Source organism: Pogona vitticeps, chromosome 3 (genome assembly GCF_051106095.1).
Source record: "Pogona vitticeps strain Pit_001003342236 chromosome 3, PviZW2.1, whole genome shotgun sequence".
Taxonomy (NCBI): domain Eukaryota; kingdom Metazoa; phylum Chordata; class Lepidosauria; order Squamata; family Agamidae; genus Pogona; species Pogona vitticeps.
This window is the reverse complement of record NC_135785.1, coordinates 111,268,832-111,285,970: the sequence shown is the minus strand read 5'-3', so window position 1 is coordinate 111,285,970 and position 17,139 is coordinate 111,268,832. Positions and strand designations below refer to the sequence as shown.

Here is a 17,139-nt window from a genome sequence, read left to right as displayed (position 1 = left end):
ACCCCCTCTTCCAGGGAAGCGGCTCTCTGGATGTCTTTCTCTCTCAGCACCCCCAGCACCAGCCCAGCCAGTGGCCACCTCAGTGCCCGGCGGTGCTTCCTCCTCCTCCTCCTCCTCCTCGTCCTGCTTCAGCCGCCTCGGCTCTGGAGGATGCCTGGGCTCGCTTTGCAAAGTTTGCTCCTCTGTAGTGTTGGGGGTAGCTGCTGCTGCTGAGAGCGCCTTTTTTTGAGGGGAAGACCTCAGAGGAAGTTTGCCGGACCTCCGTGCGCGTGTGTGTGTGCGCACGTGTGCGTGCAGGTACCGATGGGGGCTTTTCTCCTTTGGCAAGGCATTTCTGTGAGGGTTTTTTAAAAAAAATTAAGTCGTGCCCTCCCCTCCCCTCCCCGGCTAGGTGGTAACTGGCGCTCCCTCCCTTCTCCGCTTCTTCGTGCTGCTGCTGGTGGTGGTAGTGAAGAAGGAGCTGGAGGGGGTCGTGGCCGGCAACGAGAACTTGCACGCCCCTCCTCTTCCTCGGAGCCCCAGACGGGCTAAGGAAACTCCTGGGCGGCTTCCTTAGGCTCTTGCTCTGCTTGGCGGAAAATCTGATGTGGCCCAGGCTCACCCAGACTCTGCCTCCAGCAGCCCCCAGGTAAATTGAATTTGAGACTCCTGATTTACCCAGAGCTTTCGGTGTAGGGTAAATGCCAACTAAATATAGGTTTAGTTATCCTCCGACGCATTAATTTGATACTCACCTCACTGGTACAACCAAAAATATTTAACTTTATCTGCATAGTATTAACTTATGCTATGTTCATACACCTCTGGTGTATGCTATGTTCATACACCTCTGGTGTATGAACAAGCCTACTGTTGTTAAATCATTCTATTTCATCAAGAGACATCTCCCTGTAACTGCTCTTAGTTTTCTAATTTTGCTGGGGGACAAAACTGTTGTTTGCATAATTATGTTATAAATTGCCCAGAGAATGCTTTTTCACTATGGGGCAGTATATAAGCCAAAACAACAATGAGATAACATATGAAAATTCATAAAGAAATCCATGTCTTCTTCAGAGTCCTGATCATCCACTAGGCATATGCAATCTGATTATATATTCTTACCTTCCTACATGCTTTATGGTATTTAGTGCTGAGTCCTCTAGTACAAGGAACACTTTAGTGCAGAGTCAGTGTAACTGTTACAAATATTCAAGACATGCATATTTATCTCTCACAACTGGGCATCCTGTACAGTTAAAAGAGTGTTCATCAATAACTGTTCTTATTAAATACACACAACTGTTCTTAGTAAATACACACAACTCTTCAAATTTCTCAGATGGCAGTTCTCTCCATCTAACCCAAAAATACAAAGGAGTGGAAGATGGGCAAGAGATGTATTAGGGAATTCTCTTCCACCTAAGGCAACATAATTTAAGAATGAGAGAAGGAAAGTGCCTGAGCTTCACATCTGTATCCTGGTTAGAATGCCAAGCATTGAGTAATTTCTGAGCAGTTCTTCAACAGATGTTGACAACACAGAATTTCAAGTGTTGACATATGGCTTCATCACACAAATACACATATGGCTTCATCACACAAATAATAAAGGCAAATAATGTAATGAAAGTATTGCTGTTGTTGTTTAGTCGTGTCTGACTCTTCGTGACCCCATGGACCAGAGCACACCAGGCCCTCCTGTCTTCCACTGCCTCCCAGAGTTGGGTCAAATTCATGCTGGTAGCTTTGGTGACACTGTCCAACCATCTCGTCCTCTGTCGTCCCCTTCTCCTCCTGTCTTCACATTTTCCCAACATCAATGTCTTGAAAGTATTAAAGCCATTCAAATATTTAAATATCAAAAATCTTAAATTTGAAAATTTAAACGAACAATGACACAAAGAGCACTCCTAGGCTGTATAAAAGATCCGTAAGATGCAGTCAGCACACTTTAATCTTCAGACACTTGAAGGTTGGAAAAAGAAAAAGGCCTCAGGGGACCATGTTTTCTAGACTGCCTTGAAAAATACCTAAATGGCGTGTCTAAATTCAGTATTACCATCTTTTGTTCTTTCTGCATGCAGTACAGATCAGAAATTTTTGAACCAGCATAGACACAGATGTGATGATGTTCAAGATGCTCAAAAGTGGAAAAAGCCTTACTGAGGACAAAGAAAACGAGAGTGGCTGAAGTTAAGCAGCTCCAAGTCAAGTGTTAGAAAATGTGATTAGTTTCGAATTATACAAGAGCTGTGCAGTCACTTCATTTTTGTCAGTTACAGAAATTAAGGCAAAGAAAAAAACAGTGTCACAAAGAGATGGTGATAAACACGGCATTTGTCCAGCACCTGCAACCTCGTGCGCAATAAGAAAAAATAAAAAAACTTGTAAATCAATTAGTAGCAGAGGCAAAGAAAGTCCTGGGCTACCTGCTGTTGTTGACTGCGTAGGTCTGTTATCTCTTTCTGGTCTTCATCGTGAAGTCTCTTCATTTCCTCGCACGATTGCTGAAGGTGATTATGCTCTCGTACCAACTGACTATTCTTTCGCTTCAGAGTGTCCATATCCTCCTTCAGCTGTGACTGGTCACTCAGCAGACGGCTATGTAACGTACTGGAAAGATTCACAAGAAAATCTAAGTAAAATGCTCCAATGGCATTTAAAAACCTATAGGTCTTTTTTTTAAAAGGCCCAATTAATTGTTTCATTAAGTGAGTCCTGTTAAATTTTTGATTAAACCAAAAAGAAAAAAAGGGGGAGGACCAGAAATGCAAGAGAATCTCCCAGACACAGGAACTCTTTAAAAATCAACAATTGTATGAAATCATATTGTATGAAACACAGATGTGTTTCTCAAATGTGCAGAGTGTCATACCACATTTCTTTCAATGAAGGTAATGGTGCAGTAGCACCAGTCAAATCTCTGGGAGTTGTAGCACAAGGCTACAAACAGAGGTGGTCTACTGAATTAGCTATTGAACAGTTAAGTGAAACATCCCACCCATCAGCAAAACTAGGTTTTCCTGCCTCCAGCAGTGTCCAGTTACAGAGCACTTTGGTCAGAGTTTTTCAGAGAAATGAAGAATGAAGAGGTGAATCATTACAACGGCAATGAAAGCACAACACTATGAAGAGCATTTATCCTCTTGTGACCACCCTTTCAAAAGTCTCTGTGTTTTGTCAAGCAGAAAGAAGCCCCCATTCCAACTTAAAAGGGGGAGATCAGAGTATTTTCATGCAAAGGCTGCTCAAGCAGGAAGGGGGCAAATGTCAGTTAGAAGAGAAAGAAAACAGCAGGTGACAAAAAGAAACACAGAGAAGGAACAATTCTGTCTACTGTATTCGCGAAGGCTTTCACGGCTGGGATCTAATGGTTGTGAGTTTTTTGGGCTCTTTGGGCGTGTTCTGAAGGTTGTTCTTCCTAACGTTTCGCCAGTCTCTGTGGCCGGCATCTTCAGAGTACAGCACTCTGTCACTCAGAGTGCTGTCCTCTGAAGATGCCGGTCACAGAGACTGGCGTAACGTTAGGAAGAACAACCTTCAGAACATGGCCAAAGAGCCCGAAAAATCCACAACAACCAATTCTGTCTACTTTTAGCCCTGTTTTCTCCCCCTACCAGGTGAAGCTGTGGAATGAGTTCTCATAGGCTATCCACTTTTTATGGGACAAGAGGTTCCTCACTCCTACCCTAAGGTCATGGTTTTTGTTTTTTGGGGGGTGGGGTGGGGTGAGGATTAAAATTCCCAGAATTCTTCAGCCATACTTTGGAGAACTCTAGGAGTTATACTAGAAAAAGCAACTTTTCCAAGCTCTGCCTATGAGAAAGAAATTTTTAAAACAAGAAATATTTGGAAATAACCATGACCTTTTAGGTGTCGTAATAGCAGCACACATTGGGCCAGGTTACCAATTCCATTGATCTAGAATGATCAGGCATCCCAATGATGCATCCCTGTTAGCACAACCCAGCTAGAAAAGTTTTCCGTCACTACAACATCTGAAGCATGTATGTAATATGGAACAAAGCAGCAGATCTTTAAGCCTGTGTCCTCTCCCTGTCTAATCATATGTGGAATTTACCCTAATAAACAGTTTTAGAATCTAGCAAACTGTGCAGTGTATTATTATATGTGTGGTTAGGTAGGTGGAATTGTAATGAGTTGGGTCACTGTACAAGAACATCCTTAATTAGGTAAACTGCTCAACATATATAGCGGAATGTCAAAAGACTTAGTCCCCATCCCCATCCAATGATACAAAGCTGAAGTGCTTGATGAATTACCAGTATTTGCAACCACCATTAAGGTAAAGACTGTCGCTTTTACATTTTGTATTTCAGTTTCCTCTCTTCCCCATACGTATTTACAATCTTGTACTCACCTGAGCATGGCAATAATAATCTCTAACTGAGCAAACTTTCCATTCGTCTGATGAAATGAGGTGAAATACAAAAAAACTTACAGCAGATTTTTTTAAAATTATACTTGAAGGTATAACAGGACTGCTGTTTTTGCTGCAACAGGTTACCGTGGCTACCCCTTGCCCCACCTCATTAATACAATCACTAGACTCCAGTCTGAGCAGAAAAATTGGGATCCCAAAAGAGGAACCCCCTTGCTTGAAAACTGAATTGGTGAGCCAAGAGTTCCTACTCTCACTTCATTTCACACCAAGCCAAACATGCACACCATCTCAATTTTTAGATGCCAATTCTGTATCTACAGAGATTAAAAAACTAATCCGTAATCTGCTGCTGAAAGCTCTGGCTGCTATCTCCCAACTGATGTCAAAATCATGGCATTTTAAAAAGCATACTGAAGTTGAAGATAAGGAAGCTGTTACTGAAAGATCTCTGGATATTAGGGTTTTAAGTCTTCTATCCAGCACATTACAAAGGAAGAGAGAAGACCAAAATACATTTCTGTGTTAACACTTTGAGCTGTTACTTACTGATAGAAATCAGCCTCCTTAGCAGCTTCTTCACATCTTTTCAGTGTTTTCGTGTGCTGGTTCTGTAGAGACTGCAGGTCTGACATTGCCTTCATACACTGTATCTTCAACCTCTCATAATCATGATTTGGCTTGGGACTAGGCCTAACAGAAACAGGTATCAGGTGTAAGAAGTACATGTAACTCTAAAATGACAACGAAATAAATTAGCATCACAGTTTGTAAGTATTAATGAAAGAACAGATTAGAAGGGTTCTATATATGTTTTTAAGTATTCTTCTGAAGATTGTGAAACAGTAAGGTATAGATTTTGCTTTCCTTTAAAAAAAATCTTAAGGTTCCAGCCTCACCAATAGAATTGAATTTGAAACATTCTCCTTTCTAAAGCTAAATAATGAGAGTATTTTTGAAATGGTTTTCAACAGGATGGCCCTGTGAAGACATAATGCTACCAATACCCCAATGTGAAAAAAATCCTATTTTTGTGATCTATGACAGAGTGAGTCATATGTGCCACTGATTTGCTGTCCCTCCACCACCACACAAACATATACATACCAGAATTTGTGATATTTTTCCCCAGAAAGTTCCATTGTGCCCTCTAGAGGAAGAGGAATAATTTTCTTCCATGTTTCGATGGCCTCCCAGGACTCCAAGATCCCCCTATCTTATCCCTCAGTTTTTCATTTTTTAAAAAAACATGTTTACTATTTTAAATATCCAAATTTTCAATTAATAAAACCCCACTGGAGAAATCTTTACAATAGGAAACTACTGCATGAAAATAAAATAAAATATTTTTAAAATTAACATGCAAATTAACCTCTTTAGCCCTAGACAACCTCCTTTAGCCTTGCAGTCCTCAAGCTGCTGACAAATCAGAAAAATGAGAGTCAGCCATGCTAAGATCACCCACCATTGTTCTATGCAGTGGAGTCAGCAAAACTATGGATCACATTACTTTACTCTTAAAAAGTAGAGACATCACCTTGCCAACAAAAGTCTGCATAGTCAAAGCTATGGTTTTTCCTGTAGCGATGTATGGAAGCAAGAGCTGGACCATAAAGAAGACTGACCACCTAAGAATTGATGCTTTTGAATTGTGGTGCTGGAGGAGACTCTTGAGAGTCCCCTGGACTGCAAGGAGAACAAACCTATCCATTCTAAAGGAAATCAACCCTGAGTGCTCACTGGAAGGACAGATCCTGAAGCAGAGGCTCCAATACTTTGGCCATCTCATGAGAAGACTCCCTGGAAAAGACCTTGATGTTAGGAAAGTGCGACGGCAAGAGGAGAAGGGGATGACAGAGGATGAGATGGTTGGACAGTGTCACCAAAGCTACCAAGATGAATTTGACCCAGCTCCGAGAGGCAGTGGAAGACAGGAAGGCCTGGCATGCTCTGGTCCATGGGGTCACAAAGAGTCGGACACGACTAAACGACTAAACAACAACAACAAGCCTTCAGTAATGTTGGTGGGCCCAGTGATGTCCAGCTCATACTGGATTTTCTTGTGATTTCTAGGGATGCCACAATAGAGAGGTAGCTAGGGGTCTTTGAAGGATCACATACATTATGCCCATCAACTCTCCTTCTTATGACTTCACAACATTACAAAGTACGATATTTCCCAGCCTGCAATAAGAGGCAAATTGCACTAGGTAGCAATTTTTTGCAATTAAAAAAAGGAAACAAAAAGGGCCATGTCAACAACCAGAAAGATACAACAGTGCAATGAGTTGCAATTGTTATTTAATATATTATTTCAAATCTATCGTTGCACTCATTATCAGGGAGTTTATTCAAAAGTCACACAGGAAGAAAACTATATAATGTAATGCACAGAAGCAATTATCTCCAAACCTAATTGTTCCAATAAAGATATCTGAAGTGTCTTGATAAGTATCTCAGATAAATGGTGTATTTGATCAACTTTGCCTCTCTCCAAATTATAGTAGCACTAATGTTTTTTTTGCCCTAAAATTACCACAGGAAAATCACTATCTCTTACATTCTATAGCTTCCAGACTACTTTGTGGGATTACTACAATAATTTATATAATTTACTTGGAGGATTTTGAACTATTAAGATACATTGCTAAACAATATCATTATGTTAATCTTCCATGCCAACTTCACCCCACTAACATGCCCTCATCCAGGACATCAATCTCAATTACGCCACCATTTTGTCCAAATAATGAGCAGAAGACCTAGAAAAATATACAATCCTACTTTCAGTGCCGACATAAAGCCTTATCAGTCATTTCTTAATCCACTGTTTTCAACATGTTTAGAGAGGAGCAGTGATCCCTTTCTATCCCTTGCTGCCTTCTCCATGCAATCAGGAACAAGTCTGGAATGCAGAGGTTTTTGCTCATATGTATGTAGGCTTTACATGAAAGCAGGGATCTACAGGCAAGCAGGAATCTCTCCTCTTCAAATTAGATGTTGAAAGAATATGACAACGGAGGAGGCACAACAAGCTGCTCCCCTCTAATAACTCTAGACTAGAAAATGAACAAATATGGCTATGACCTCAAATTACCAAGACCATGTGCACTGTATACCATCCACTAATAATGTATACAATAATTCGCATTATAGGTCTGTGATTCCATGAAGTAAGAATGAAAGAGAGTTACTACCCCAAAGTTACCAACTGAGTGGAGAACTGAGCTCGGGGTTCCCTGGATTGTAACCAGCATTTTGTCTCCTACACCATCCTAACCTGTTTCATGGGTGCTGATTTCACCTGTGCTGATTTCACAGCTTCCTATAAGGAAGGTACTGTTCAAGAATGATTTGTCCCTTATCATCCCCAGAAATGTACAGATGAAAGAAGTGCAGGATGGTTCAACACAGGTTTACTATATGCAAAATGAGTGGAATGTTTCTTAAGAAATTAAATAATTGTACTTCTGACAAGGTACAGAGACTAATGAAAAGCCACACCCAGCCAAACCTCTACTGGACAGAAAAAAACAGACTCTTCCTGTGCTCTTTTACCTGCAATCATCAAAGGTTGATCCAGGAGAGGAGAGTGCAAGCCGCTTTCGCAACTCATCCCGCTCACGGGTCACTTGGCGGAGCTGAAACAGAATGGTCTCCAGTTTTTCATTCATCTGCCTCACGTCCACAACGGTGGGTGGTGGTGACGATGCTTTACCCGTTGTACCTATTGCCAAATGTAAACACAACTGGAGTTAAGACCTTAGTAAAAAAACAATAATCTTGGAACTCTTTAATACATTTGTCAGCAAAGGTGACAGTGTGAGAGCACCACCAACTGAGCATGATTCTCTGGGTAGCAGAGCTGCTGGGGCTTGAGAGACTGAGAGAAGGGGGCCTCCTGGAAGATCTTAAAAAGCAAATAGAGTTGGGTGTCATCCGCACAGTGGTAACACCAGACCACAAAATTCTGGACAGCCTCTTTCAGGTTTTTCATGTACAGTGGTGCCTCGCATAGCGAACGCTTCGCTATGCGATGAAACCGCACAACGAGGGGTCCCGGGCCATCGCTGGAGCGTTCGCTGAGCGATGGCCCCTATGGGCTTTTTTCGCTATGCGATGATCGCGCGGACGCGATCAAAGCATAGCGAACAGCTGATCGGCGGTTCCAAAATGGCCGCTGCTAAAACAAAATGGCGACCGCTGTTTTGCCTCGCTAACGAGGCATCCAAAATGACCGCCGCAATGGAGGAAACTCACAGAACGGTGAGTTTTAAGTCCACAGGAACGTATTAAATCAGTTTTAATACGTTCCTATGGGCTTTTTTATTTCACTTAACGATGGATCCGCTGAGCGAGGGTTAATCCGGAACGGATTAACCTCGCTAAGCGAGGCACCACTGTATATGTGAAATATTATGGAGAGTCATGGAAATCTGAGACACTCCATGGGATATTGGTCAAGCTATTGAACTGGAGTCCCCCAGCACCACAACCATTCACAAAGTGACACCAAGCAAGGCAAAATCCTGGAAGTGGTCTTCTTTTTTCATCAGTTAATGACTTCTCAGCCAAACACAAAGCAATTGTCAGAGCTCTTTTCAACAAGTGTGAATGGCAGTGACCAGAAGAGGGTATCCTGTAGATCAAGTTGACCACTGCCATTGGTGTTGTCAACATTCATAACATTTGCTATGTAAAGTCTGCCATCTTTTTCCCTGCTGGCAATGTGGGCTCAATATTGTGCAGCAATACTGGGCCATTTCCTAGCTTTTGGAATCATGAGTACAGAAGCACAATATCCCACATTCATAAACTGGAGGGTTTTTTTTTTAAGAACTGAATTTTATCTGTCACCTCACTTCAGTGTAAGGGAAATGACCTGGGCTTTGAGCTCTTCACCCTCTCTTACCTGACTGATTGGTTCATGCCATACCACTTCTACTCCTCACTGTCTAGCTAATCAAATTCCTTCTAACACACTTGGGCCTCGAGACCAAGGCTCCGTTTTCTAAATTATCCCCCACCTTTTTATTAATATGCCTCTTTCAGACAAACTGGATTTGTCATAATGTATTTATTAATGGTTGTCGTGAAGTGCAGCTTGTTTGTCGGCTAAAATAAGAGCTTCACAGCTCACTTTTTTTGTTTCCACACTTAGACCTAAGAACCAATCAGTATGTGGGTCACCTTTTCTGGCTTGCCTCCAAGACAGCCAGTTTCTGCTCTAGCTGAAGTGTGTGCACTGTTCTAACAGAGACACGTCTTGCCAACATAATTTTGCATACACCCTACAACAATTACAAAGCTAATTTCAATCTGTGAATGTTGGGAATTGAGAAGTAAATACAGATGTAGTGGCTGGGTGAGTGAACAGCAATAGAAGATGAACCAATATCGAGGTAAGACACAACTGAGGCTGCTGGAAAAGATATAATGCTTTATGAGAAGGCAAGATTATAATTATCTGTAAACAAGAGCGGGTCTCTCAAGCTGGTGGGGCAGGTGTGGCCTGGAGGTTCTCTCCCATCTTTGCAGTCCTCTTTGAGAACTAGATGGTAGCATGACCAGGAGTGGGGGGGAGTTTTGTCAGTTAAGTGTCACCTGACACACTGAATTTTAATTTAATTTAAAAGGTTGTCAGAGAATAACATTTTTCAGTTAATAATCAGTCTGCTTATACAGAGGAGTGTTCAATTTTTCGCTTCTCATGTTGCTCATTTGTGATTGTTCATGATGCCCATGCTGAAGGGAAGACACAGCCCTTAATGTTAATGATACCTTACTTTAAAAAGCCAACCCCAACTCCTATTTCAAGTCTCTGTGTTTCAAAGAAACCCCAATTGACCTTAACTACAGTTTACTGATATGGAAAAGATGTCAAGCTGTAACTAAAGTAGAATGGAGTTGAAAGCTTCTGAACTCCTGGAAGCAACAATAAAGGAGAAGGGGAGCTCTATACATGACTGAAACTCGCCCAGGCTCATTCTGGTCAAACAGAACTTTAATTTTGGTGTAGCACTACCACTGTTTGTTTATTTATTAAACGATAACCCTGTGATTAACAGGACCTGAGATGTAGCAAAGTTTACATCAGTATTTCAGAGAATTTTAGCCCAATCGCAGGAAACATCAGGAACGTTTGGAGGGCGCCTTCTACCAGATCTTCCATGGTACCCAGTGAGGGCAAGAGGGGCCAGTGACATGGGCATGACAGTGCAAAGGACTGAGTTAGTGTGAAATCCCCATATTCTGAGGTTCACTTCATTCTGTCACCCAGTTCTGGAGGCCTCTGGTTTGTGAAAGCAAGCACACACTGTGAGTTCCCTGGCTGAGTGGAGGTTCAAACCCAGGTTGCGTGAGTCCCCGCTTTACTGTCTACAGCAGTGCCTCTATGAACATGTGTAGAGTGTTTTTCTTTTGGTTCCCAGTCCTGCTGGGCTCAACCCTGTGGTCACCAAGAGCAGGCACTGTCAGTAAAATTCCAACCCTGGACAGCCTAGCATGGGGCCTCAACGGAATTTCTCCTTTCCTCTTTTGGGACTCAAGAGGGTGAAGTGAAGTATTCACTCTGACATGTGGGGATTGTTGGAGAGGGAAAGAAGGAAGACAGCCTTCTTCTTCTTCTTGCTTCTCTGCAAGAGTAGACATTTTTTCAATCCATGGCCATGAGAGAACAGGCCGGGCAGGTGGGACTCATCAGCCCTGGAAGGCAGCCCATCTAGGAGAAGGAAAACTCCTATTTCAAACCCCACTGAGGCACCGCCATCACCGTCCATGCCATGAGGGAACAGGTAGGGTAGGTGGAACTCGTCAGCCCTGGAAGGCAGTCCATCTAGGAGAAGGAAAACTCTGACTTCAAACCTCCACCGCCTTGTGGCTATATCCACTGATGGAAAAGACTTCAGGAGTTAACTCTGAGGCAAAATCCAGAGCCGGAGTCAGTTCGTGTCATTCTGTCAACTCCTGTGACGTCGCTGGAACCAGTTGTATTGGCTCTTGCCTTTCCATTGGACTATTTCAGTGATGTGGAGAGGGGGGGTTTGCTGGATGGGTAACAGCCTATCCTCCATATTATTTTACCCAGGCTTCATGCCCTGGAGAGGACACTCCAGCTTTCCGTACAGCGTCAAAACACTAGACGCTGTTCTAAGTCCTCCATACAGAGAACATTACCATAGTCTCTCGAGACTGAAGGATGCCTATGATGACACGAGGCCACACATGAAAGATTAATTTTTATCTATCTATCTATCTATCTATCTATCTATCTATCTATCTATCTATCTATCTATCTATCTATCTATCTATCTATCTATCTATCTATCTATCTATCTATCTATCTCTGATTTATATCCCGCCCATCTGGTCTGGTCAACCACTCTGGGCGGCTTCCAATAAGGTGTATACGATAAAACACAATCATTTTACAAACAGTCCATAACACATACAATAATAAAACAAATAATAAATGAAAGAAAAAATAAAGAAAGAATTAAATATTGACAGGAGGGAAGGCCTGAACATACAACCATGTTTTTAGTTGACTCTTAAAAGTGCCCAGTGTAGGGGCTGCACGAATCACCGGAGGAAGGTTATTCCAGAGGCGAGGAGCCACCGCCGAGAAGGCCCGGTTTCGTGTCCTTTCCTTCCGGGCCTCACTTGGCGATAGGCTCCTCAGCCTCACCTCCTGGCTCGTGCGGGTGATCCGAGTAGATCTAGGTGGGAGCAGGTGTTCCGCCAAGTATCGGAGTCCTAAACCGTTTAGGGCCTTATATGTAAACATTAACACTTTGAAGTCAATGCGGAAACGGATGGGCAGCCAGTGCAGCATGGCCAGAGTAGGAGAGATATGTTGATATTTTCTCACTCTAGTAAGGAGTCTGGCCGCCGCATTCTGCACCACCTGAAGTTTCTGCATCAGCTTCAAAGGGAGCCCCACGTAGAGCGCGTTACAGTAGTCTAATCTAGAGATTACGAGCGCATGTATTAACCTTAACAGCTGAAGTTTGGGACTGTTATTAGGTGTGGTCTTTAAATTATTTTATGTACATTTATTTGTTGTTATGTGCTGACAAGTTGCCTCTGATTTATGGTGACCCTATGAATAAAAGATCTCCAAAATGACCTATCCTCAACAGCCCTGCTCAGCTCTTGTAAACTCAACCCTGTGTCTTCCTTTAAAGAGTCAATCGATCTCATATTCCTGTTTTCTTGCTGCCTTCAACTTTTCACAGCATTATTGTCTTTGCCAGACTATCTTGCTTTCTCATGATGTGCCCACAGTATGACAGCCATAGTTTCATCATATTTGCCTCCAGAGATAATTTAGGCTTGATCTGATCTAGGACTCACTCATTCATCTTTCTGGTAGTCCAGGGTATCTGCAAAACTCTCCTCCAGCACTATTATTTTCAAATGAATCAATATTTTGATTCAGCTTTCTTTACTGCCCAGCTTTCATGCCAATACATAATGACAGGGAATATAAGAGTGTGGATAATCTTCTCCTTGGCCTCCAGTGATATATTCTTACGCTCCTTGACTATTCCAAATACCTCCTTGCTACCCTTGTAAATCTCAGTCTTCCTCTGATTTCTTGGCTGCTGTCTCCATTCAAATTGATGATTGAACTAAGGTACACAAAATCTCTAAGTATTTCAATTTCTTCATTGCCAATGCTAAAGTTGTGTAGTTCTTCTGTAGTCTTCGTTTTTGTCTTCTTAAATCCAGTCCTGCTTTTGTTACTTTGTTTACTTTCACTAAAAGTTGTTTCAACTCCATGTTGCTTTCTGCTAGTGAGATGGTGTCATCTGCATAACTTCAATTATTGACATTTTTCCAAACATTCTTACTCCTCCTTCATCTAAATCTAGTCCAGCTTTCCATATTTGTTCTGCATACAGATTGAACAGATAAAATGCACCTTTGTCTGACACCTTTGCCTATAGGAAACCATCCCAACTCTCCAGATTCTATCCTAACAGTAGCTTCTTGTCCATAATATAGGTCATGCATGCATCAGGCCAATCAAGTGCTGAAGCACACCCACTTCTTTCAGAACAATCCATAGCCTCTCATGATCCATACAGTCAAAGGCTTTGTTGTAATCTATAAAGCATAGATTGATCTTCTTCTGAATTTTTTTGGTGTGCCCAAGTAGCCAGAGAATATTTGCAATATAATCTCAAGTGCCTCCTCCTTTTAAGAATCCAGCTTCAGCATCAGGCATTTCTCATTCCATATAAGGTAAAAGCTTTTGTTGTAACATCTTGAGCATAACTTTACTTGTATTGGGAAATTAAAGCAAGGTCCTATAATTACTGCATTCCTTGGCATCTCCTTTCTTGAGAACTGGAATGTATATTGAACTTTTCCAATTCATGGGTCATTGTTTTGTTTTCCAGATTTGGTGGCATATTCTTGTTAGGATTTTGACAGATTCAGTCTCTGTGGTTTGGAATAGTTCTATTGGTATTCTGTCTACTCCTGGTGATTTATTTCTTCTTAGTGCTTTTAGAGCAGGAATTCACATCATTTTCTAGAGTTGCAGGTCATTTGTCATAGGATTCCTCTTCAAAGGAACCTGTCATCAACATTCCCTCTAATTTTCTGTCCCGCTGCACAGGATCCTCGCTCTCTGTGCATGGGGTTGGCGGGGCTTCATTCGGAAAGTAAAACAAAGTAAACAAATACGCACAGCTTAGAGGGAACACTGTCATGCTTTTATCTCTTCTATATAGGTCTTCAGTATACTTTGTCCATCTTTTTTTCATTTTCTTCTCATTCAGATAAATGTGCTTCCATTTTGGTCATTCAGCATTCCTAATCTAGGTTTACATTTCCCTTTGATTTCTTGGATCTTCCAGAAGAGATATCTCGTTTCTCCCCTTTTGTTGTCTTCCTCTATTTCTTTGCATTGGTTATTGCAATAGTTTTCTTTGTCTCTACATTACAGCTGTCAAAAAGCTACATTTAGTGTTCTGACTCTATTTCTGCCACCTTTTACTTTTGCTCCTCAGTTATCATTTAAAATTTGAATTGTTTCTTCCATCATCCATCTAGGTTTTTCTTTTCTTTTTTACTATAGGAATTGTCCTTTTGCATTCTTCCCTAACACTATCTCTGATTTCAATCCACAGTTCGTCTGGTTCGTGGTAAATTGTGTTTAATAATGTAAATCTGTTTCTTATGTGGTCTTTAAATTAATAAAAAATGATGTTTAAATTATATTTTGGCATTACAATTCTTTTAGTATTCGTTTCTGCTTTACTCTAATGTTGGATATTAGCAGTTCATGATTAGTACCACAGTGTTCTCCTGGTCTTGTTCTGGCTGGAGACCAAACAGAGATTCTCCATCTCCTGCTTACAATTATTTAATCTCTTTGATTTCTATACTGACCATCTAGTATCATCCATGTATATAGCCATCTGTTTAGTTGCTTAAAACATGTGCAATAAACAGATAGTTCGCTTTGCAGAACAATATGAATCATTACCCTGCTTCATTTCTGTCCAGAAGGGCAAATTTTCCAACATCACTTGGTTCTGCTTTGTTCCCTAGTTTTGTGTTCCAGTCATGCATGATTAAAAACATGTCTTGTTTTAGTGTGTAATTAATTTCCTCTTGGATGCTTGCATAAAAGCTTTCCACTTCATCTTCTTCAGCATCAGTAGCTGGAGCATAAACTTGAATTATGTTGATAGGTTTTCCATGGACTCTAACTGATATTATTTGGTTAGATCTTACATTAAAATGGAGTGGTATTAGAACCACTCCATTTGTTCTGAATATATCATTTCCAGAGTAGAACACTTTTTAGTTGTCTGACTGAAAATATCCCATTCAAGCACTGCGATGTTTATATATTCCATTTCTTGCCTAACCATTTCCAGTTTACTTTGAGTCATACTTCTCATGTTCCATCTGTATGTGTTGTGCAGCATCAAACTTTACTTTCACTTCTGCTCACAGCAGCCACTAGACATCCTTTTGGCTTTAATCTCACTGCTTCATTAGCAACAAAGCTATTTGTACATGTTCTTCGCTTTTCTCCAGTAGCAAATTGCATGGTTTCTGACCTGGGAATATTATCTTCCAGTACTATCTCTTGATTCATTTCAGACTGTCTGATCAAAGGGTTTTTATCATAAGAAAAGTTCAGCAGAGGGTTTACTATTGCCACTTTCTGGCAGTGCTAACAAAAGTTAGCTTGAGTATTACTGCCGTTACCCCTTCCATCCGTGGAGTTACCACTTCAGTTACCACTGCTGCCCAGCAGCTGCCTTGAAAAGGGTGGATACATTTTAGTCTGGTATCTCAGCTGTGACCATTCCACCTTAGGTGACCGGTGCCTGGCCTCCTGAAAACATGGCTCTCAGCTTCTGTGACATACTCAATCCCTTTCACCATATTAAGGTGTGCATCCAAGAAGTATACATTCATTTACCTGCACTTACAACTACAAGCATTATTTGAATTGTCTTCCTTAACTTTTTCCTCAGCTTCTTAGGACACCCAGAAAAAAGGAGCTGAAAAGTGAAGACTACAACTCTAGAAGCTTACCAGAAGCAAAACAGAGAGAATCTTTTAATGGAAACATGTTTCAGAAAAGTAACACTGTCTGGTAAATTAGGACTAACATGTTGGGAACATGCCTTTGTATGGTCAAAAATAAAGAAAACACAGGCAATACAAACTACTGCATTATAGAGTGTTAAGGAGGCAAAGAGGAATCTTTTTAACAAAAGCAATCTATGCTGTGTGGAATAGAAAGTGAGTAGGACAATATCTGAGCTGTACAGTGGGTTCTGTATGTGACAAGTAGCAATTATAATAGGTACTGAAAGTACTCATCAGCCAGCTAAATTATGTAGAAGGCCAAAGAACCTACAAGGTAAACATGTGGTTGTAAAATAGAAGGCAGTCGATTTGGTGTACAGTAATAGCTTTAGAGCTACCATTTATCTCTTCTATAACACAACCGTAACTAAACTTCTTGAGTTCACACTTTCTCTGAAAGCACATGTGCACAGCTCGGTGGGGGGGGGGGGTGCTCCTGGATTCATCTCTGAACCTGGATGCCCAGGTTTCAGAGGTGGCCAGGAGTGCCTTTGCACAGTTAAAACTAGTGTGCCGGCTGTGCCCGTTTCTTCAGATATCTGATCCGGCCACGGTGACATATGCCCTAGTTACATCTTGGTTCAGTTACTGCAACAGGCTGTACATGGGGCTGCCTTTAGAAAGTGTTCAGAAGCTTCAAAGGATCCAAAATGCTACAGTCAGATTGCTAACAGGGAACATGTAACTCCCTTGTAACAGCAGCTCTATTGGCTGCCAATTTGTTTATAGGTTAAAACCAGCACAATTCAAAGTGCTGGTTTTAACCTATAGAGCCCTAAACAGCTTGGTTCAAAGCTATCTAAAAGATTGCATCTCCCTCTATGAGTCTGCCTGAGCATTAAGATCATCAAGGGAGGCCTTTGTCTTGGTCCCACCACCCTCACAGGTACGATTGGTGGGGACACGGGAGAGGGCCTTCCCTGTTGCTGCTCCCAGACTCTGAAACCCCCTCCCATGGGGAGCTAGGCTGACCCCATCTTTGTTGTCCTTCCACAAGGAAGCAAAGACCTTTCTCTTAAGGCAGGCCTTCCCTTAATGACTGGCGGTCTGAGAGGAGTTTTTTAATGGATGGCTGTGCTCTATCATTTAAAATGTGTTTTACTATTGAATTTATTTACTGTTTTAATATA

The 17,139-nt window shown here is 41.5% G+C and overlaps 1 protein-coding gene across 4 annotated transcripts in view; it reads right to left on the bottom strand.

Moving 5' to 3' along the window:
• The window catches only part of DLG5 (discs large MAGUK scaffold protein 5), a 154,214-nt gene that overhangs the window by 59,828 nt on the left and 77,247 nt on the right, over positions 1-17,139 (bottom strand). For all 4 annotated transcript variants that reach the window (XM_020809449.3, XM_020809450.3, XM_020809451.3 and 1 more), the window contains 3 exons: positions 7,943-8,111; positions 4,934-5,077; positions 2,412-2,595 (listed from right to left, as the gene is read on the bottom strand). In XM_020809449.3, coding sequence (XP_020665108.2) covers positions 2,412-2,595; positions 4,934-5,077; positions 7,943-8,111 — 497 coding nt within the window. The remainder of the gene's footprint in view (positions 1-2,411; positions 2,596-4,933; positions 5,078-7,942; positions 8,112-17,139) is intronic.